Here is a 24,630-nt window from a genome sequence, read left to right on the forward strand (position 1 = left end):
TGCACAGAAGAAGATGGATTCAAGGAAATGTTAATAGATATGTATGGGCCTCTTGCTTGCTATGATGCATGTGCACATCTTGGGGTAGTGGCAGATGGAAATATATAGCAACAATATGCAACAGAACAATGACAACTAGGATGAGTGAAATACAAAAAGATGTTGCATGCTGCATAGGCATCATTTTTATAAATGTAGTGTCATAAATCGTAACTTAAACCAACACTATAGATGTTAACACCCCATGTGTAATAGTGTACAAATAAATTATAGTAGTGTTACATGTACAGAACAATTTAAAATACATAAAACAATTTCACATATAGAATCTTGTACAAGTCCATACAATAGAGTTACTCATAGACCATATCATAAACGTCTCTTTCCATTGTTTCATAGGTATTATACCATATGAAATCCAAATCTTGATGATCTGTATCGAAAAATACGGTATTACTTCAAACGTCCAGCCATTGAGTAACTTCCAGCGTAACTATCAAGCTTATGCGGCTAATTGAAAGCTTCCGGACTATTGTAACCACAACTGCAATTGATAGCACCTGTATCTATGTTCCTCGGGAATCTCCAAAGCCGTTGGTAATGGACTATGATGGATAATTCTCAGCTCTGTCGGATAATTTCCAAAACGCACGCGTTTGTGCTCTTCCTCAGTGAAGAAATCCTCAATCAATAAGCATATTTAGCCCTATCGGGACTACATTCCAAATTGAATGGTACCAAATGCCCCTATTGGCTATAGGAAATAGGGGAACTTGGTACCATTCAATTGGAATGTAACTTGTAACAATTGATATGCAACATCATTTTGTATTTCATTCATCCTAGTTGTAGTGGCAGATGGAACAAAGCTATATAAGCCCTAAAGCATCTGTCAAATAACAGGTTAGGCACGATCACCTGGCAAGAATAGATAGATCCCAAGTAACTTATTAAAATCATGAAAATAAATGAATGTCAAATTTATACAAATGTAGTAACATGAGTGATCCTGTTCATACAGTCACACTATTGTGTATTCATGAGAGAACTGACTAAACAATGCAATGATACTTCTTAATTGAGGCAGCGCAGAAAACCATCAGGTTGTTGTTACCATATTTTTAATGTAAGTAATTGAATTGCTTTCTATACCATGTATTTATAGCTATTTCTCTAAACCATCACATCTGAACAAGGAAAACCTCATGAAGTTATTCCATTTCAGACAAAGAAAACAAGAAATGCTCAGTAAAACGTCTTCCAACGTATACAAATACTTGCTGAACATTGAAAACATTTGCAAGTATTTTTGCTTATTTGTTTTTCTTTCTACTGTTTATGGCAGCCAGACATTTTCCTAATAAGAGTTGTAGCTTGAAGGTTTTCAACAACAGCTACTCCCTGAACAATTTACATAGGCAAAAGCTGACATTAGTCATTATTGCCTAGGCTCTACCGGATGATTCAAGCTATAGCTTAACAAAGCTGAATACATGAAAACAGAATCAAAGACAGGAAAAGTTAATCCAGTTTCTGCTCACCTGTTTAATTCAAATAATTCAAATAGCTTTAATTCAAATAGCTTTTCTGTAAAGGTTTGAAAATTAAGAAGTAATAGAATTTTTTAACTGTAGATTTTTTTTAAAATCATGTTCATGGAACACAACCGCTAGAACATATCTGCTTTTCTTCATAGCCTCCGCCATTTTTGGAGAACTGTTCATTTTATTTCCAGTATGTAGCACTCTGGACAGTGAAATCCCATGTAGAATTACTCCAGTCTGAACCCACTAAAATTCTACTGCACATGATTTTACTGTTGGGTTTATGGCCAAGGTTTAATAAACCTCTGCAACTGCACTGAGATAAAAGAATATAACATAGCAAATTCCATTAATCAAATACTTACAACTCCTTTATCCAGATACATGTATTAACTACTGTCCCATACTTTTATTCTTTTGTTGCAAGCCCTATGCATGAGAACGCATACAATTGCTATGATTCAGAAGTACTTGTTTGCATTTCTAGGAATTTCTTTCCCTTTCTCTGCAGCACTTTCCACACTGCTGCCACTGAGTGTCAGAGGATGCTCAGGTATTGCACTAGGACTAGGTGATACACAGATGTTGCAGTGAGACGGGAAATCAGACAAATTGTCCTTTCTGTCCCTCTTTCTTTCACACACACATAGACACAGAGAGATCCAGAGCATCTCTCGATCCCTACAAGCTGCTATTAGGGGGTGAAATGCAGTAATGTATGCCAGACAATATTTATCCCATGAACTGTGCTCCATTTGCACTTGTTCAGATCCATGCCATGTTTTTTTGATTAAATCGTTTAAGTTTTTCAATTTCATTACAACCTTCATGGGCTAAAGCCCACTTTGTCAGATGTAATGTTGCAAATATCAAAGTTAAATAGGTGTATATAAATTTTATTTTTTGTTTTTGCTTTTTAAAAAAATCTGTTCACTGTTGCATTGTTTGTTTTTATTTCCCACTGTTTATAATGGACTGCACTTTTGTTTCCCATCTAGTCTGGATGACATTTTCAAGAACCCAGCCACTTCTTCAGTGAACCACACAATGGCCTTTCTTACTGTAGCCCATATCACAAAGCCCTTGTTTATGCAGGTACTGGGACCTTCCGCACAGTCTGGTGGGTGAACAAATGGAAAGGGGCTCTTTCCTTCACTGGGGGAAAAACTCAGTTGGATCCAACCCAACGAGTGCACACATTTGATGAAAATCAGTTGAATCACAGAGCTTGATGGAAATTTCCTTAAGTGTGCATGCGATGTGATGAATGATAGACACAGATACTGACTAGTGAATCACATGTGTGTGCACTCAGCACAAATATCACACATAAGCCGTATATGTACTAATCACCAATATAAGACATTAACAGCAGTACACTAACAGGCTTGGGGCAGAATTAACACTACACCTAATACAGAAATGAAAAGCAACAGGAGAAACTTTGCATTAACTACACAGAAATAAATGCACTAGGGGGAAAGTCCATATTTTCACTCAGATGTATAAACATACACAGTAGCTGTGCAATCTGCAAAACATCAGAATGAAAATAAAAGTCTTCATTCTAAAGCGAACAGAGCTAGTTCAGACAAAGAGAATCTGACTGGGAATTGATACTTATAGAGTCAATAAAGAACTTTCCAATTCGGCATTACTATTTTGATCTAACTTGAAATAAACTGACAGAATACAGATTGCTGTCTCTAAACAAAACAGCCAAATGTCAGACTAACAAATATTAATTCAGATAGATTATTGCTACTTTTCCTATTCATTGTCATTGCAATTATTTTGGGATTTAGCTTAATGGATTTTATACTAGTAATATGTATTTGTTTCATTTTTTTATTAATCAACAAAGTTGCAGAAACATTTTTAAGTGAAATTGTTTTAGAAGTATCCTTTAAAAATGTGAGCATCTCATACAAGCATGACTGGAGCCAATAGCTTCAAATGACAAATACGTAACTAGTCAAAGAGATCTAGGTGAGAACTGATCTTTATTTTATCAGTATTTTCACTGCATTCCTCTTTCTTAACTTCCCTGTGACTGACTTAAATATGATTAAAACAGTAAGGTAACATTGTCATATGAGCAGGGTACTGTTTGTATGAAGAAGAGGAGGACTAGTAGTTTGGATTTATGTCCCCCTTTTCTGTTCTGTAAGGAGATTCAAGGGGGCTAACAAACTCCTTTCCTTTCCTCTCTCCACAACAGACATCCTGTGAGGTAGGTGGGGCTGAGAGAGTTTCAAAGAACTGTGACTAGCCCAAGGTTACCTAGCAGGAATGTAAAGTGGGGAAACAAATTTGGTTCACCAGTGAAGACTCTGCCATTCATGTGCAGGAATGGGGAATCAAACTTGGCTCTCCAGATTAGAATTCACCTGCTGTTAGCCACTATGCTACGCAGGCCCTCTATGAAAATACGAAGGGTATGAAAGTTGTCCTACAGCAATGATCAAAGCACAGAGATAAATTTTCAGATATTTAGCAAGTTTCATACTGGTATGGAATTCTTATGGGGACACTTTAATAAGAAAAAAAGAGGTACTTCAAACCCAAAATGAAGATGATACCCACTTTAATTAAATCAATTCAAGAACGTCAAGCTTCCAAGAAGTAAAGAGAACAGTCCAACACTTTTCGCAATCGCAACATGTCCTTACTAGACTGATTGTCAAAGAGCACAGAATGAATGCCCTGTGTACACCGAAAATAAACCATGTGAGGATGGAATTATGAACCGAGACAGGACAACTAAATTTGCAATCTAAGGACTGTAGCAATAGAGAAACCCCACAGTGCTTACTTCACTGACGGCAAGCATGTATATTCAGCATTGTTGGGTTTTTATTTCAATAAATAGGATAAATTAATTCATACAGTACCTCTGGTTAACCTGCATCTCAAGTTGCTGAATTTTTTCCAAAAGTTCTTTTTCCACAGCTTCCCTGTGCAACTCAAATTCTTTCAGGGCAATTCGTACTGCATCTTCTTTTTCACCATTGAGCTTCTCGACAAGCAGCTTCCTATCTTCCTCACAGTTAGTGACCAGCAGCTGTTTCTCCTCTTCAAGCTGACTCACAGTGGCTTCATACCTTTTCTGCTGTTCACAGAGAGCCAAATTCTCCTCTTTTTGCTTTTCTAGGGTAGTCACCGCCAATTCTAGTTTACCTTGCAGTTCTGTTATTTGTTCTTCCAACCTTTTTTCTGCTTCAAACGCTTTCTGATGCAAAGAAGTTACTTTGTTCAACTCCGTTTTAAGCAAATTTGTTTCTTCTTCATGCCGGCCAATTAATTCTGAAATGCAATAATCTTTCTCGATAGTCATCAAAGTTCTTAGTTCCGCTAATCCTATCTGATATTCCTCATCATTAATTTGAATTAGATGGTTCAATTTATCAATCTCCTTTCTTAAAATGTCAGTTTCCTTGTCAATGACAGATTTTAAATTATCCTGCTGCTGAGTTTTGCTTTTTTCTAAGAGTAGTTTCATTTCATCTGTTTCTGCTTCTTTCAAGGCAAGTTCAACTTCCAATTTGCACCTCAAGTCAGACAATTCAGAAACCTTAAACTTTAGTTCTTCAATCTGTTTCTCTTTTTCTTGGACTTTTACAGCATGAGATTCTTGCATGTGCTCAAGTTGGCACTGATTTTCCTTTTTTAACTTGTCCAAACAATCCCTGTTTTTCGCTATTAGCACTTCAAATTCTTGCGTGTGTCTGACATGAAGACTGGCTTCTAGTTCCTTCAGATGATCTTGCTCCAAACTCTGAAGTTCTGTTTTCAAAAGGTACATTTTTTCATCTGTTTCTATATGAAGCTTTTTCAAACTTTCTAACACACTTTCACGGGATTCCCTTAATTCCTTAATTTCACAACATTGATTCCTCATTTGGCATTCCAGTTCAAGCAGCTTCTCCTCTTTTTCATTCTGTAAACACACAACGGCTTCCTTTTCATTCTTTACGACGGCAAATTCATCATCTTTATCATGCAAAATATCTTCAAGATTTTTCAAGTCTAACTTTAATTTTATAATCTTTTTTTCGTTCTCCTCACTGTCCTCAACTAAGATATTCATTCTGCTTTCATATTCCATTTTTACAGACTGCAGTTCGTTGCGATGCTTATCTTTTAGTGTCTTTTCAAGAGACATTTTAACTTTTTCTATAATATTTCTTATTTCTATTGATGTACATTTTAAAGAACTAGAAAAGTCGCACTGTTCTTTTTCTACAAATGTTCTAAAGTGACAAAGGTCTTCTTTGAAGTTTCTTAAATTTAACTGTGATTCTTGGGTAGCAACTCTACATTTCTCCATGTAAACATTTATAGCAGAATTTTCTAGGACTGCTTCTTTTGTACAGATGTTTGTGTCTTGCATCCGCCTGCTATCAATTGCATTGATAACTGAGGAATACAGAGACTCCACCATCATTTCTGGACTTTGAGGATCACTTATCACATTTGGAGATGTTGGATTTTCTTCTATTATAAATTCATTCACTGCTGACATGAAGTCAGATTCTGGACTTTCTGCCAGTGAGTCCAAGTCTAATGAACCTTGTTTCAGAGAATTGCCTATACTTGGGTGTGCAATTGTTTCAAAATCAAATGTATGAGCATCAATACTGTCAGGAGACAATTCTTCTATTGGACCTGCGGGGCACTCTGGAGGGCAGAGAGGACCCTGAAGGCTGAGTGATGGAGGAGTTCTAGGAGAGGTAGCAATTGTTCCTGTTGTACTTTCCATCCTTGGAGTAATTACAGATTGTGGGGAAGCTTGACTGTTGGAAATCTAAAATATACAAAAAAAGGCAGATTTAACAAACCAGCTTTTCATAATCCTTTACCAACATAACAAGCTGTGGTCCAAAGTTATATAATGAACTCTAAGCTAGCAGTAGCAGTTCTTCCAGACTTTCCCTCCACATTTCCAAAAACAACCATACTCCCATGTACTCCATAGAGAACTACCTCAAAAAGGTGAGGGGTATAACCTCAATACATGCTAGCTAACACTTATGCAAAATTCTTCTACGTAGTGGCTAGGTTGATTCATTTGTTATAAAGTCTTTATGGTAGGCACATGGGTGCCTCAAGGGTTTTGAATGAGATGTACACCTGAAGGTCAATGCCAGAGGCATTCATTCAGAGGCATAGAGGAAGCCAATTTTGATCAGAACCACAGCCTGTGGGGAGAAGGGGCTTAGGCCTCCCACTTCATTCCATTTTCTTAGCCTGAAACAGCACAAGGAGCTGCTATTTGCCCTGCTGGGAAACCATTTATGTATTGAGAGCTACATGTAAATTTCCCTAGTGGAGCAAATTGCAGCTTCCAGAGCTATTTCACGGGCAGGGAAACAATGCAGGTGGAAAAGACTTAACCTTTCTTTTCCTGTGCACCATGGTTCCAAGTTGAACCAGGCCCCCGTGGGAATGGGAACTGTTCCCTGCATGGAACTCCATCTGGACTTTATGACATGTCAACCAGCCTTAAGACTATGTCAAAAACCCAGTTTTAATACTTGCAGCATCATGCTGGGACACTGAACTACAAGCCAGTGTACAGCTTATACATAAGTTTTACAAAAACCATAAATGTGCAAATACATATATGGTTTCAGAAGACCGGTGAACTGTTTGACAGTTACCTGTCGGTTTTTTCCCAAGAAAAATTTCTTCTAAGAAGCAAAAATATGAAAGCTTTACAAGGCTGTAATGCATAAAAATTCTAAAACAAAGTTGTTGTTGTTTTTTTAAAAAAAAAACCAGTTTCCCCCTGGAGTTAAGTTTCTCCATATGCTATTTCCCTCAGATGAAGCTGTAAAAAAATAGCCAGAGGCCCCCTGATGAGATAACAAGGATGTGGAGTCACAACAGATGCTTTTAGAAATATACATCTGACACTTAAGTATGCTTAATTTTGGTAAACCTGAAATAAATATACTAAATATCACTTCAAATAAATTTTGGTATTACCTAGGACTCTTCATCACATAGTTTAACATGCCACAAACTATGGAAGGGGGTGGGGGGAGAAACTAAGGCATCTCTTAGGTCAAGATTTCAACATATCCAATATTTATCTTGTGTTCATGATGGGAAAATGTTATGACAAGATTTCCATGATGTGGAAACACAACTAATGGTGAGATTTAAAAGATTCAGCTCATCCAGTGTTTCCATGAAAAATTCCCAGAAATATTGATAAGATATTTCAGCAAAGTTGTGGACAAAAATGCTGCTGACAATAGACAGCAAAAGTATAATAAAACACAAGGGGCAGATAAGACCAGGAAGGAAGTGAAAAATTAAAGGTCTAGTTCTAATTGCTATGATTTTTAATACTGCACCAAGTTATGATCCTGACACAGAAATTAACATAATCATATTCATCTGCATATCATACAGAAAACAGCAGAGCTTTTCCATGCTGTGAAGGGGCTTTTGTATCAAGCCCCAGAGGATGCTGACCTGGAACAACATACAAGCTCACTATGATTCTCTTCCAGCTCAATTTGCAAATAAAATTGCTTGCATCTGCCACAACGTGGACTGGCTCAGCATCAGAGTGCTATTCAAGCAGACTCTGGCCCTAGTTGTGTGAATGACTGTCAGTTTGTGAGGTCTGAGGAAATGGACAAGGTTATTTGAATATGCAGCCCACCACTTCCAGTCTTGACCCTTGCCCTTCATGGCTAGCAGTATAATCAGAGTTGGGCTGGCTGAAAGGGACATGGTGGTAATAGATGCTTCACTGTGGCAGAGCACACTTCCCACCACTTTAAAAGAGGTAGTTAAGAGAAACTGCCTGAAGAAGGCATCCCTGGACCCAAAGGCCCAAAACATTACTGCCCAGTGACTATTATTCTATTCTAGGGCACGGTGCTCAAGTGAATGGTGGCTATACAGCCAGTCTTGGGGGGAAAATGATCTAGACCTATTTCAATTTGAATTCTGGCTTGACTTTGGGATGGAAATGGCCTAGACTGCCCTGACTGATGACCTCTGCCGGTAGACAGAGTGTATCCTGGCAATTCAACTGGACCTCTCAGCAGCTTGCAATACCACTGATCATTGCATCCTTCTGGACATGTAGGCTGGATTGGGTGTAGGGAACTCCAGAAGACAGTGCTGGTTGTCCCCATTTTATCCTCCATCCTATATAACACCTACATGAAACCACCAAGAGAGGTCATCTAGGGATTTGGAATGAGTTGCCAGTAATAAGCATTACATATTCTAGAGATTATTTTTATAATTGCTCATAATTGATGAGTCTTGCCTTTGTTTTTGTTGTCTAGGTTTGAATATGACAAATATTTCTGCTATGAAATGAACAGAAGCAACACATCCTCAATTCTAAATACATTTCCTTAAAATAACTGAATCTAACTTCAAAGTGACTGTGATTACTATTACAGTGCTGTAGTTAATTCTTGCATATAGTCACATGCATAGCCCAAGGATACCTTTTGTTCATTCAGCAGATCTGTAATGGTCTGTGACATTTCATCCAAACTTTGTGCTGCTTTGACCAGGTTATGTAGAGCAAGTACATGCTGATGGAGAGGTTCAAAATCACAAAGTATGGGAACCCTTCAAATACAAAATAATTTTAACACCAATTGCATGGATGTTATAAAGTAACACACAGTATTCACAAACATACGTAAAGAGCTTCTCTTGCACTTTAGAGTTTCAATGCACATATTTAAAGAATGTTCCATACTTAAAGAATGTTCATGTGCACATGGAAGATTTGCCACTTCCTTTTTCTGACTGACTCAGCTCTGGAGGGTCGTCTAACTTTCAGAAATGGGTTTCCTCAGGGTGCAAATACTCAAGTGGGGGGAAAATGCTGTCAGAAAGCCTTGGTGGCCCAGAAATTTTTTTAATTTTATTTATTTTCTCTTTATATTTTTATTTAAACAAACATTTAATATTGTATAGGAAATAAATACGGTCCAACTTTGACTTTGAAAATAGTAATATTTTACACTTACTGTGCCTTTTTTGCTTTCACCTCTTTCTGAGAATACTTAAATTATTAGAAACCACTGTTTTAAGAAGATGGAATATTAATATTACCCAAGAAAAAAGATTGGGACCAAGCAATTTGAAGGTGAATGAAATAACCACTTATTTCTATAGGTGTTTCTTTCATCTTGTCTGGCAGTTCATTCATTAACATCCCTTTCAACTGAATATGCAAGATTTGAAAAGTGTGTATTTGGAAGACCTAAGTAGTTGTAAAAGAATTAAGTTCCAATTTTTCCAATAAAGGTTCTGGAAAGGGAAATTCTGAGGTAGAAATGGCTCTTTTATTATGTACAAGCATTTAGATAAACTGAATTCCTTGGTGCACTTCGTATTACCTGAGTAATGGTTGGACTTCTGAAGGACAAAAGGACTGCAGAAACTGCAAGTCAGATAATGAGATATCAGGAAGTTCACTATCAAATCTGCGAGGTTTCCGAGTCTATAAATAAATTGTACATATCATAGATATGAATGTCAAAATCATAGAAATTATTGAACTCAAACTGCTACTACATGTGCCTAGAAATACACCTCAATTGTTTATTTTAACTTTTTTATTCAAGAAGGATCCTTCTTTTTTGAACACACTAACAGCGCAATTCTGGGGGGAGGGCAAAAGGACTCTGGATGCAGCATAACCCCTGTAGATGCCACTCAACAAAGCATAAATAACATCTATGTGACCCACGGACACTTGTGCCAGGGATGAAGAGCCAGATGGCCATGCAACGTCTGGGTGTGGTGTTGTGGTGCCGGTACTCCTTTGGCACAGGTTGGAGCCCATGCTGGTGCTGATGGCACATTCTCCAGTGCAGAGCCAACATGTCAGCTTCCTGTGGTCTTTTAGCCCAGGAATGCTTCCTTCTGCTGACATACACTTATGCTGACAAACAGTATGGCAAAGCCCAAGCGGCCTTCCAGTGGCAGGGCTGTGCTGTGCCCACTCAATATCCATCTACACCCCATACATCAATTTGTCTATCTGTAATTTCATCTATGATTCCTGAAAGACTTTAAATAGCTCATTTTATATCAATAACCTTTTTTTTGGGGGGGGGAGTAATTTTATAATATTATAAGCTACCATGAGCAGGATTCTGTAGAACAGCCATATGAATTCCCTAACTAAATACCATTTTTCCCCTTAAGATAAAATGATCAGAGTCACAATATAAAACTAAAAAAAGGACTATAAAATGCAGAAGGCTTTCAAAACTCACAACTCATGTCTCATTTTGAGCTACCAGACAGCCTGCAGTACTGCTTCTCACAAATGTACTGTTATTGTTGTCGATTCCTGCCTGTTCTTATTTTTCCTGCTTCTCATTATCTTTGTTTTCACCATACAGACAAATGTTGGTTTGGATCAACCATCCTTGAGGGAGCCTTTTATCAACATTGGCTGGAGGAAAACTGAGTGGAGTGACAGCATCCACCCCACTGTGTGCCATGTTATGACTGCAATTTATGTAGAACCATGGGAACCCCACACTGGAACTCTCTCTCTCTCCCTTTGAATGTCTATCGCCTATGACTTGCATGCATGATACATAGGACTATGATTGTATTAGTCTGGCTGTTCATGCAAAAAGCAAAGAAAAAGAAAAAAATTCTAGCACTATTAGTCAGTAACTTAGCATGCAACTGTGCAAGATCCTTGAACTTCATCTGATCACCAAAACTCTGGGATACCAATGAAATTAAGAACATCTAAACCTAGCAAACAAGTCCACAAAAATTATGTGTCCACATTATTTGCTTGTAAATCCTTACATATTATTATTTTTTGGTCAAAAATAAGAACTTTATAAAGCCTGTTTGGTTGGCATGAGGCAATTCTTCACAGGTAATCAAGTGAGCAGCTATTCATATACCAGGATTATCTGCCCAAATATTTAATTTGAAATGCACACAGCAGCGATGCTGAAGATCTGCTACTACCACTCAAACAACTTTTGACACCTATGGGTCACTTATTGTGAACACAAAGGCTGCTTCATCAGAAGCATGTGACAAACTGGAAATTATGTTCTCGAAGGCTTATGCCACAATAAATGCTAGCTTGCAACAACAGTCAAAAGACCCTTCAAAACTCTGTCTCTGGAATATGACATTGTGGAACACTACCAGTAGAATTCTTTTAGAGCTAACCACCACTGGATTAATACAAAGAAAAAGTAATTCTGTGATCTCATTCTGTGAACCAAAATGGTAAAGGGTTTAGAGTCCATGCCCTACAAAGAGGCATAGGAAGCTGGGGATGTTTAGTCTGGAGAAGCGTAGGTTAAGGGGTGACACAATAGCCATGTTTAAATATTTGAAGGGATGTCATGTCGAAGCTTGTTTTCTGTTGCCTCAGAGACTAGGACATGGAGTAATGGATTCAAAGTGAAGGAAAAGAGATTCCACCTAAACATTAGGAAGAACTTCCTGACCATCAGGGCTGTTCGACAGTGGAATTAACTGCCTCGGAGAGTGGTGGAATCTCTTTCTGTGGAGGTTTTTAAACAGAGGCTGGATGAGCATATGTCGGGAGTGCTTTGATGGTGTGTTCCTGTATTGCAGGGGGTTGGACTTGATGGCCCTTGTGGTCTCTTTCAACTCTATTATTCTATGATTCATTTTTGGATTAAGCCACTGAAAGAACACACCCTTTTCTCGCAAGCTTGGAAAATGCTAAATGTAACATCACATGTAACATTCTTAGTTTCATGTTACGCTAACCTTCCCCAAACCAAATCCAATGTCTTCACTAAAAATAACACTTACACAAAACGATGGCGGCCAGGCATCAAGACCTCTGAATAAGCGATTTCTTAGAAAAGACTTCCCTGTACAAAGAAAATAATGTTATCTTTTTAAAGCTCACATGCAAAATGATGGATGAATTTTTTTACAGACAACGTGGCACACAGATACATGGTATGGTATTAAGCAGCTTCTAATATGGGTGCTATGTGTTCATATATAAACCTTAATATCTAGGGGGGAAAGCAACAGAGAAAACACTCTGAAAAAATCTGGGAAAAATACTGCTCAATCAAGTACATAACTAGTACTGGGATTTTTGCCAGGGCTTAAATGTAAAAATTGAAACTTTTGAAATAAGCAACACAGATACTTACTAAATAATTTCCCAAAAGTTTCCCTTTTGGTCTTTTCTGCATCATAAAGATGTTTCCCATCTTTTATTAAAGAGCTAGCCCACTGGAAGAAAAAGAAGTTTGTGTTTATATATGACTAGCTACAAACAAAAATAATGTGTCAAGAGATCTCACCAAGTTATCCATGGGTGTGAAATCTAGGTTTCTTATTCAATTTGCTTACCTCCTTGTAGTGTTTTACAAATGTCTTTCTCCTTACGACTTCAACAACAGCCAAACAGTACATCTGAGGGACGTTACTAAGTTTCTCTACAATCTTCACTCGTTCTAGCAGCTCTGTTACAAGACGGAGCAAGGCTTGCAGTTTCTCTCCATCTTGGTCAGCATGAAGCATTACAAAACAGCACCACCTAAGAAGAATAAAGTCTCAATAGCACCCTGGACTGAAATTCACCCCCGACTGAAATTTACAGAATTCTCCATCCGAAATTATTTTTTTCAAGTAGAGCTTTACATATCACACAAATTAACATATTTCATTTATTCTGCTTATGCAACTTTTAACAAGTTAAATTCTGTACACAATACCAAATTCTGTCCTATGAAGAATCCACATACCCATGATTCGATTCTATACTACATTAATATAATGAAGATTGTTCTTCCTGCCACCGAAACATCCTGGTGGCATAAATCCAAATCAAATCTCCCAAATTACTGATAATAGATCAGGGAATCTATGGGAATTGATCTTTGTACTCTGGAGATCAGTTGGAGCCCCACTCTGAAACTGGAAACCATAACTGTATTTATACAGCATTAAGACTATATAAGGTAGTTCTCATGAAGGAATCTGCACCACTGTTCTTCACTCCAGATTTTTCAAACTTCTGTTTTAGTAATTTTTAGACTATTAGTTATGATAAACTCAACCGGCAAAGGCTTTGAAGGATGGAAATGAAGCACTGCAGCAGCACTTACTTCAGTCTGACTTGTAAATTATTTGCAAGTTCTTGTTTGGCAGTAGTACATTTCTGTTTAATGTCTAAAAGTTTCCTGTGGTTAGTTAACATAATCATCAATTGATTTGCATGACTTAAACACAAATCAGGTAATACAGAAGGATCTTTCAAGTTCTCTGCTCTCTTCTGATTAGCCAAAAATCCCTATAAGAAAACAGAAATTTAAAATTCACTACTCTGTAAATAAGAATTGAAACATACATAAACTCAAGAGACATTTTTTTCATGAAGAACAGGACCAAAAAGAATGGGATCATTCATAGTACACATCTTTATTTAACTTTGATCATTTTCTGCAACACCGGACTGCCTAAAACAAACGCTAACTATTTGATGCCTTTTAAATATTAAATAAAAATACAAATAAAACCTGAATGTAAGTATGAATTCAGAAAAAAACTGAAATGTGCCTGAAAAGTTATCTAGATTAGGGATCTAGAAACAGAGCTACAATGTGAATTACATCTTGTCAAATGTCAAATGTCTGATAACTTCTGCACATTCAAAAGGTGGACAGTACTGCTTTTCAGATCATTCAACACTTTGTGCAGAATAAAATAGTGTTCTGTTATCAACAGTGAAGTGGTTCCTTGACAACTTCAAGGATTCCTAGATAAAAAAGATTATCTGTATTATTTTGCATCAGAGTTTAGGCCTGGTTATGGAATAGCCTTGGTTCAGCTAGTGGATGATGAAGGAAAGGGAGAAGGATAGAGGAGGTACAATCCTGTCGATTCTTCTGGACCTCTAAACAGCTTTCAAAGTTGGGACTGGCAAGAACTGTTTTGAGTGGTTTTAATCATATTTGAAAGGCAAGTTTCAGATGGGGGTGCCAGGAAACTATCAGCCTCTTGGATCCTGGAGTTCTCCAAAGTTCCAAACTGTTCAATACTAAAGCCTTTGTATTCCCTGTCTTCTTGTTCTTTCAATGACTTTATCCTGTTGTATTTTATAGGCCTGAAATGTGTTTTTAAATCCCTTGGATTAATTTCTTTTTAGAAAAGTGACTCACAACAGCAGATTTTTTTAAAAGGACTGAAAAGCATAGTAATTTGACATCTTTTATTTATTCAAAAATAGTTTTCCCTAAATTTTTCCCCATCTATGCAGGTACATGTTTACCCAAAACTGGGTGATGCAGGAAATTACATCTGATGTCATCTCACATTTTTAGGGTGCAAACGAAGACTAATTTTCAATGTTACTGTCACCATGATTTCAGTTAACACAACAATATGATTGTTCCATATAGACTACACAAATGGTGAGCACAGCAGGCAGGACAGCTGGCAAACAAAAGGTTTGTCAAGTGATTACGTGAACTGATCTTTAGTGGCAGCTCATCAAATGTTCTAAAGACAGAGCTTTTAGTAGGGGAGAAGATTCGGCTCTAAACACATGTTTTAAATGGCAAAGTTCTAAGGTTTAATACTTAGCATCTCTAGTAAATAAGATCTCAGACGGGGAAACAGAGAATCCCTGCTGCCTAAGATATTAAAAGAAAAACAATTTATTCTCATTTTCAATAAAAATGTAACCAAATATAATAGCCCAATCCAACTTGAAAACTTTGTACTGGATTTAAGAACTCAATGAAACTATTCTTATTATGCATTGCCACCTACTGACCATACTGATCAAAAGATCTAACGCTCAAATTACGTAATAAAAGTCAGTCATAAAAAAAAATAGTGTTTTTTTCTGTAAAAGTCATGCACAACTGGCACGTACACAACGAGGAAAAACATTTTTCTTCCACTAGTCAGAACTGAGTTGCTAAAAGGGTACACTGTTTTGTCAAAGAATGATATTTTAACATTAATGTCCCTAAGCATTTCAACCATTAACTAAATTAAGGCACAAACTGAACAGTGTTAGAATGTTGTGGGTTTTCCCGTTTGTATGGCTGTGTTCCAGTAGTATTTTCTCCTGACGTTTTGTCTGCATTAGTGGCTGGCTTGCCACAGGAGAAAATACTACTAAAACACACCCACACAACCTGGAAAACCCACAACATTCTAGTGATTCTGGTCATGAAAGCCTTCGACGATACATTGAACAGTGTTACATACTGTGTAATTATACTCCAAAATTACTTTGGTCAGGATTCAGATACAGCAGAAGTTTCAAAATCAGTCTAAGATATAAAGAGGATCACACTCTGCTGTGTAAAGTCAAACATTCCACAACATGCCCAAATTTTTGAGTACACCAAAAGTAGCTACCGTATATACTTGTGTATAAGTCGACCCGCATATAAGTTGAGGCACCTAATTTTACCACAAAAAACTTGAAAAACTTATTGACTCGCGTATAAGTCGAGAAATGCAGCAGCTACTGGTAAATTTTAAAAATAAAAATGGATACTAATAAAATTACATTAATTGAGGCATCAGTAGGTTAAATGTTTTTGAATATTTATTTCAAAGAAAAACAGTAAACTAGCTCTGTAAGTGGAAAAGAGGGTCAACAAAAACAATATGGTCTCAACAATAACTTTAAAAGTACAAAAATCTTAGCTCAACCAGCAACCAAGCTAAAACACAAGAGTCAAAATCCTTCAAAACTGGATTTTTGGTCAGGGGAGGAATGTTTATGTTAGCAGTACTAACATTTCAAAGTATCTTTAGGAGACCCTCCTGATGATACCACCCAGGTTTGGTGAAGTTTGGTTCAGAGGGTCTGTAGAGGAAGAGATAACTTCTCTCCTCTCTGTGTGGGTCAGGACCTTGATAATACTCACAACTCGGAGACAGAAAATCCTTTTAAAATATTTTTAGAGGTTTTTATTGGCTTCATAGTCCATTTACTAAACCACAAAATAATGGCAGGTAATCAGTTCATCGAGAGCCAGCAACTTAAAATCAAAACATAAAACACATCCTTGGACATATAAACGTTAAGTCCTTAAGCAAGCAAGCACCAAAACATAGTTGCAAGATAAGCAGCTGTAAGCAAAAGTAAAGGAAGGATAGCTGAATTCCTCTTGAAAGGCAGTTAAGTAAAAATTATCTCTCAAGTGATCTATATCACCCAATCAGGAATTTGAGCCAATTAACCTAAAACAGATTGTATGACTCATCATTCCTATTGAGTGCCAAACATATATTTTGTTAGAGAAACTCCATGCAGCTGGTCCATGGTCTTCAATTAACTGTTGCTTAGTGCTAAGTAAAAACATTGGGTAAAAGTAAAGACAATTATTGTGAGAACGGCAGCATCAGAACTCACAACCCTCATAGCTTTAGCTGGGCTAATAAGGGCAATTCCTCCACAGAGTCCAAAGTTATGGACCCTCAAAATGTAGCCCCATCTACTATTAGCTCCCATTGGAAACAATGGGGGATGGGGCACCCCCTTTGGGGGTCCATAACTTTGAACTCCCTAAACCAAACATCACCAAAATTGGCTGGTATCAGCAAGAGATTATCCTGATGATACCACCCAGGTTTGGTGAAGTTTGGTTCAATGGGTCCAAAGTTATGGACCCTCAAAATGTAGCCCCATCTACTATTAGCCCCCATTGGAAACAATGGGGGATGGGGCACCTCCTTTGGGGGTCCATAACTTTGAACTCCCTGAACCAAACTTTACCAAACTTGGGTGGTATCATCAGGAGAGTCTCTTGAAAAATTCCTGAAATCTTGGTACTGCTAGCCTAAAAACTCCGCCCCCTGGCAGCCGACAAAGTAAAAACCCTAAAATATTTTTTTAATTTACCTGACTCGCATATAAGTCGAGGGGAGCTTAATTCGACTTATATGCCAATATATATGGTATGTGGATTTCAGCCAATGGGTTGGATCCAGTCAGCTTTTTCACTGAATTCTGCATGGGCCAAAAACAGCAGTGTGAAAATGGTTGTGGCGCTCCGCCTCCCTGCTCCCACCCAGGGGCTGCAACTCTGTCCCACCGCCCTTAACCTGGGTGTTGGCCTTTCCAGTCTCAGATGGTTCCAATTGGCCCTGAGGGACAAAAAGCAGTTGCGCCCACAGGACGGCTGAGCAGGGCCTTTGCCCTCAGCCTCCCGTCTCATCACCCTCTCCACCTTGCTCAAAATAAATGGAGTGGGGATTGCTTCATCCCTGTCCCTGCCCCTTTCACACCTCCAGGGCTCTATAGGGAGCTATGGGTTTGCGGGTACCCTTCCCACCATCCCTTCTCCCACCTCTGCAGCCTCTCCCCTTTCTCCACTCTGTTGTTCCCCTCTCCTTCTCCACTCTCCCCTCTACACTACCCAACCACACCCCACACAACATAGTGACCTCCTTTCCCCTCCACTTCCCTTCCTTAAATGCCTTTCCGCCTCCTTAGCTCCTTATCCCTCCCACCTGTGTCACCCTTCCAGCTGTCTTTCCCGTCCTCCGCCACCTCTCGGCCTTCCCTAGGCCACGCTCCCGGATCCTCCTCGGCTGCGCGTTGAGGAAGTGGCCGTTCCGCGTCACAGTCTCCTTCTACCGGCCCGTGCCGTCTCTCGGCCCCAGTTCCATTGCTGTGGCAGCTGGCCCTGCAGCTGGTCCCGGCACCGCTATGGCTCGCCTCTCATCACTCGCCACCGCCCCATCTCTGGCGCTCCAGCAGCTGGTCCCGGCACTGCAGCAGCTCGGCCCTTAGCCGCCCCAAGATGTTCGGGCAAGTGGGCCGCAGCCCCAGAGCCCAGACAACGGTGTAAACCCTTTTACACCGTTTTAAACCATTTTACACTGTTTTCACACCACTGTTTTTGGCACATGTGGAATCCGCCACATTTAGTTTCCTTCTTTACTGTAGCTCTCAACCCAAATGGTTTTTGTACATTCAGATTCCATGATCCCTACCATAGCCTTTTTGCTTGTCAAAGACTCGTGCTTTCTCTGTCACCAGCATGTTCTGCTACATGCTAGACATGGCATCTTTCTTGTTATTGTACTAGCAAGCTGAAGATTGGCTGAAGATGTACTACTACAATAATGCAATTTATGCCAATATGCTTCCAGAGCGTCTTATGGTCTTTACTCAATTGCCAAAATAATATTTTCAAGTGCTGTAAAACGATGCAAATCAGAATTTGAATGGCTGCAGATAAAGCAACATAAAACAGAGTTGCACTTACCTGCAACTGATGTTCATGAAGCATCTTCTGTCCAGGCGCACATTGAGACTGTGCATGTGCAGGCCTGCCATGGAAAGGGCTTCTAGCTTCAAACCACCCAAGGGCACTCAAGCCTTCATTGGAGCTGTTTCAACCACTCTCTGCCTAAACCGTCACGTGCTCCAATGGTACAATTCCTTCTCCCTCAGTTTCTTCTTGGTTGCTGACACAAGGCCTTTCATCAGCATTCTTATAATTTTATCTCAGAAAAAAATTATTCCTGTAGGAATTGTTTCTGGTAATTTTCAGTCTTTTGGACTGTTAATTACAGATCAAATCTATTTTCGACTTTCAGGAGATTCATTTTTATTTAACCTCCTGAAGAGGTTAATACTGCACCAATGGCACAAAAAAGCCTTTTTAAAAAATGCGCCCAGTGTGGGGCAAAGACAGTGTGGGGCAAAGACAGACAACCACAGCCTCTCTCTATTGTACCTCGATGAGGGTCATAATGAGGGTAGATGGGCGTCAAGCTAGCCAATAGTTTATGCCTTAAGGCCCATAAGGGCTTCAAATGCTGCCCTGTAGGAGACGATGATAATATTTTTCTGAACTGCCTACCAGCACCCAGTCAGCACCAGAGAAATTGTCCAAATTGTCACCAGTGCCACTGACAAAAATCTGCACTTGGACCCATGCATACTCCCCCTCAGTTCCAAGGAGCCTCCTGGAACTGATGAACAATGAAAAGCACCTCCTAGTTTTTTTAAGCTTGAAGAAGCTTCCATGGCAGGCCTGCACATGCAGTCCCAATGTGGGATTGCAAAGAAGGCCAAAGATGTACCTATTTTCTTTTATCCCCCTCCCCCACAAAGTATTTGAATCAATTCAAAATGGAATAAAAATCTAAAAAGAACAAGGAACAAACTTTAAGATAGTCAAAGTAGTAACAAGGAACTTCTATTAATTATGGAAGTTTAAGTTTAAGATAGTCAAGGAAGTAATGAGGGACTTTCATTAATTATTATTTTTACTCTCTCAGTTTTTTTTTCTGTTTTGAAATCCAATTCTAGCTTTAACAACAAGAATTTGTTTGTTATTCTCCTGGTATTGGTAAATAGCACTTGTCTGTAAAATGAGTACGATATCATCTACTTGAGCAGTAGTACTCTCTCGTACTCTCAAAGAACTAAAACTAACTTCTTTCTCAAGTAAAAGAGGGTGTATGGGAACAAAAGCTGTCTTTCTGCCTTCTCTGAATCAGAGATGTACTTAACTTTTTGCTTGAAAAAATAACTAGTTACTGAATTTTGTTTCAATGTCTTCTAATGCAAAGCTGTACTTAATAGGAATAACAGCATTTTCTCAGAAATACAGAAGCAAGCCCTCAATATACATACATTAAATTAATCATATTCTATCTTAACAGTTCACCAAAGAATCTACACTTTTTTCCTCCAAACTTCTTTACCTTCAGTTTGGTAACATCAAGTGAAAATATACTAATCCAGGAAAAACACACATTACCTAGCCTAAACAGATCTAAGGTATAACAGTATTAAACTACAATAAATACAATTAAAACAATTTGTATATCTACTCATCATTCATTAGAAAAACTCTGATGTTTACCTGAGCAAGTTCTTTTTGTTCATTCACCAGCCTGCTACAACTAGCTATCATCTGATCCAATGCATAAAGCCGGTCTTCAAGCCCCTTAATGGCCTTCATGTTCTGATTATCTAATTTGGCAATAGTTTGTCGACATTCTGCCAAAAAGGGCTGAATAATCCTTGGATCAAGCTGTAAGACAAAAAAAAAATCTTATTTTGTATTTTTAGGAAAAAATCCTATATAGGATAAATGGTCATAAATACTGAACAAGCTGGCATAATTTCAAAAATTCTACATGCCTTTTAAATCTTCAGATTAAGTTGTGCATTTTCTTCAAGCAATGAAACGTTATTTCTACTTGCCATTCATTGGTCACTATTGTTAGTAACTGAGCTGGAAGCTACCTAGCAGATAGCATGGCATACAAAAATAAAGTATTTTTTTTTCTTTTGAACTTTTGAACTTAACTTAGAGCCTTATCACGGGGGGGGGGGGGATCTGCTGGTGGAAGCGTTATGTGGCCTCACCTGTGGATTTGCCCTCTTTGGAGTACTTACTCCCTCAGAGAAGTGATTCCCCTGGCATGTGGATGCTACCCGCCCCATCCCGGATTGGGTGTGTGGTGCTGCATGGGGCACCAGCATCCCACCACCCCTGCTGCCACCAGTGTAGTGAGAGCACACCAGAAATTCAGATTTATACTGCCCTCTTGGTGGAAGTTGCTGAAGGAAGCAGGTGATATTTGATACACCCCATAGGAGCATGGGAAAGGGGGAGTGCTGCCGAGTGGATACCTGAGTTGGCAGCAGAGTTTTCCCAACCTCTCAGGGATCACCAGCATGAAAGAACAGAGCCTGGCAAGTCAGTTCTCTCACAGCATATATAAAGAGAGTGAATGGAAAGGTGCTTTATTCTTTTCAAGAAAAAGAAGGGCTAGAGAAAGCTGTACCACTACAACTAACAGATCACCTGACTCAAGAGTTTCAGCTAAGAACTTCTCACTATATTACTCAGAGAAATATAAAAAGTCAAGATTGAAAGCCACAATTCATAAATCAGAATAAGATACTTAGAAATTCTTAAATGTGTTAACTTACTCTGTTCATAGAATCAAAACATTTCCTGACCAAGGATTCAACATCATTAGGTCTATCTTGAACATTTATCCAGTCTAATAGGGAGACATTGAAAGATGGTAGGTCACTCTCTTTCAACTCTGCTGAGATTTCACTGCCTTGGACTGAAGGGTTTTGACTGGCTTCCCTATTTTCATTGATTCTTTCAGAAACTGTGCCATCTAAGGTTGAGCGTTCTACTGATTTGCAACATGAGGCCAGCAGTGATTGTCTGTTCATTTTAGACATGTCAGGAGAAAGCACCACTTCAGCCGACTTCTCATTCTCAGTATCTTCACCTTCTGTACCTTCATGTTCAACAGAAGAATCTAGCCGTTCTAAACATTCCCTGTAACTATGTCTGGTTAGGCACTCCAGCAGTGGGATCTTGGCCATTATGGAAACAGCAGCCCCTAAACTTGGAAGAAGAACATACCAAAAATTGTAAGTATAAAACAGAAATAAACTGGTAAGTGGCATTCAAAAAGCACTCTCATTCACGCAAAAGAGGAGGGAAGGGCGTTCTTCACTGATTTTCCTTTCTACTTCAGCCCCCAGCGGCAAACACCACACAGTTCCAGACAAGGCCCAAACATCAGGATGACTTTTCAGAGGTCTGCAGTGGAAAGCGGAAGATAGGAAAGCTACGTTTCATCAGCAAAGCACTGCTGACAATTTGTTGGCTCTATGTCGCAAATTCTGATTACATTAAGTTTTGATTGTGAAAAGATTGCATTCATTCCTGTAGCAGCAGGCAGAATTTAGAACCAACAGCAGCGTTTTGCCTGCCTAAACTTGATTATGGCTCTCTTTCTGGTTGCAAAGGCAGCCTGATTAACCCAGATTGGCCTGCATTGAGTTTGGGAGCTAAGCATGGTTAGGCAGAGTCAGTACAGTAGACTCCCATGGAAGACTGTGGTTGCTATCTCTAGGAAGGCAATGGCAAACCACCTTTGCTCATCTTATGCCTGGAAGGCCCCATGAAAGAGGTCACCATGAGTCAGCTGCAACTCAGTGACATGCTCTTCTTATCTTGACAGCAGCTTCTCAGAGGAACTTCTGGAATGACATGAACATGATATGGGGAACTGCTGCTGGAGGTAGAATGTGAAAAATACAATGACTAATCCCACTCTTTTGCATACATGGAAGTTCTTTCCATCAATGCAAAGAACCATTTAAACCTTACTACTGTTTATCAAATAATAGAATGTTCAGAAAATGGGAATGTGTAAAAGATTCAAGGGTAAGTAGGCAAACCACTTTTCCAAAGGTTGAAGGTATGCTAAAAACCAAATCTTATTTATGACTTTATGTTTTGAATTTCAAAAGATCAAAATGCTTAAAACAACATAAATTAGACAGAGGCCATGACTGCTGATGTTCATAACTTTTAAATGGAGCATGACAACATGGTTTCTGTGACTGTTACTATGCTTTTCATACACACTACTCCAATTAACATACATGATTATGATATTTGTGCTTGAATGTCAACCAGCACCTATGTTTGTTTGGTTGGTTTTTTGGCCTACAAGAACATCTACAAATGATTTGAGAAGAAAGATTCTCAGTCTGTCCTGTTACTAGGAACATCAAGAAAGCCAGTTGCATTAGCTAGACCTCACAGGCTCATTCCGCACATGCAGAATAATGCACTTTCAAACTGCTTTCAGTGCTCTTTAAAACTGTGCGGAATAGCAAAATCCACTTGCAAACAGTTGTGAAAGTGGTTTGAAAATGCATTATTTTGTGTGTGCGGAAGGGGCCATAGTGATGTTCTCCATCACACTCCTGTTTGTCAATGTTTCGAGAAAGGATCTGCAAGCTCACTAAAGTTGCTGACTCCAGCAGGCTTTCGAAACAACACAGTGAGGCTTTGGAAACAACACATTGAGCACCTCTCATCAAACAGACTATTTTATCCAGAGTAGTATCTGTGTACTAGATTCATGACTTTCATTTTTGAACAACCATTGTGGCAAAGGATTTGATAACCAATGCACCCATGTTTTAGTAGTATTCAGTCAGGAGACATGTTCAGAATATTACTTGTTGCCAAAACCTTCGCAACAACGATGTTACCCATCTTAGGTGTAACTTGCATTGTAGGAAAAGATGGATTTGCAAACATTTCAATCAATAATGTTCTCAGCATCACATGGAAGCTCTTATGCAAATATGTTAAATCTCTACTGAATTTACACACTGTTGCTTTCATCTTCATTACCCCATTTCAGCCAAGCTAGAACTGCTTCAATGTGAATCATTTTATAATTTCCAATCATGAACCTTTCTTCATTTCAGTTGCAATGCATGCCCTGAGACTGTATAATAGTGAGTATGTAATGAAGGCTAATGCTGTTATTGCTGTTCCTGACATCTATTATTGTATTTTCCATTTTGCACTGTGATCAGGAGCTACTTGGTTGAATTTCTGTTCTTTTAACAATAAAGCTATCTTTAGTGAACATTCATCTCAGCCAAGAACATACTTTGGGTTTTACATGCCCAAACCTTTGGAAACAAGTGGTTTGCCCATATTTCTTCAAAAATGCATTATAAACATTATTTAGCAACATATTTAAAAACTGTCCTAATCAATAGCTTCAAATGGTATTTTAATATATAAATTAAAAAATACATGGCATAAATATTAAATTAACATTTAAACACTGACATAAGACCTAAATTTTATCTTTGCAGTGCTTTCTCAATTTGCATTTTTCAGAGTGTTGTCTATAAAACAATTAAGATTTTTTAAAAGAAAAGTCTACAGAATGAATTATCACCATTAGAACATCAGAAAGAGCCTGCTGGATCAGACCAGAGTCCATCTAGTCCAGCACTCTGCTACTTGCAGTGGCCCACCAGATGCCTTTGGGAGCTCACACACAAGATGTGAAAGCAATGGCCTTCTGCGGCTGCTGCTCCTGAGCTCCTGGTCTGCTAAGGCATTTGCAATCTCAGATCAAGGAGGATCAAGATTGGTAGTCATAGATCGACTTCTCCTTCATAAATCTATCCAAGCCCCCAAAGCTATCCAGGTTAGTGGCCATCACTACCTCTGTGGCAGCATATTCCAAACACCAATCACATGTTGCG

The 24,630-nt window shown here is 38.7% G+C and overlaps 1 protein-coding gene across 1 annotated transcript in view; it reads right to left on the reverse strand.

Moving 5' to 3' along the window:
• RB1CC1 (RB1 inducible coiled-coil 1) overlaps positions 1-24,630 on the reverse strand; it is a 68,146-nt gene that overhangs the window by 26,716 nt on the left and 16,800 nt on the right. Inside the window, exons 7-15 of the mRNA XM_048508544.1 lie at positions 21,508-21,943; positions 20,429-20,599; positions 13,685-13,869; positions 12,927-13,113; positions 12,725-12,806; positions 12,369-12,430; positions 9,935-10,038; positions 9,029-9,155; positions 4,439-6,351 (exon numbers count right to left, since the gene is read on the reverse strand). Coding sequence (XP_048364501.1) covers positions 4,439-6,351; positions 9,029-9,155; positions 9,935-10,038; positions 12,369-12,430; positions 12,725-12,806; positions 12,927-13,113; positions 13,685-13,869; positions 20,429-20,599; positions 21,508-21,943 — 3,267 coding nt within the window. The remainder of the gene's footprint in view (positions 1-4,438; positions 6,352-9,028; positions 9,156-9,934; positions 10,039-12,368; positions 12,431-12,724; positions 12,807-12,926; positions 13,114-13,684; positions 13,870-20,428; positions 20,600-21,507; positions 21,944-24,630) is intronic.

The sequence above is a fragment of the Sphaerodactylus townsendi genome, linkage group LG09 (assembly GCF_021028975.2).
Source record: "Sphaerodactylus townsendi isolate TG3544 linkage group LG09, MPM_Stown_v2.3, whole genome shotgun sequence".
Classification (NCBI taxonomy): domain Eukaryota; kingdom Metazoa; phylum Chordata; class Lepidosauria; order Squamata; family Sphaerodactylidae; genus Sphaerodactylus; species Sphaerodactylus townsendi.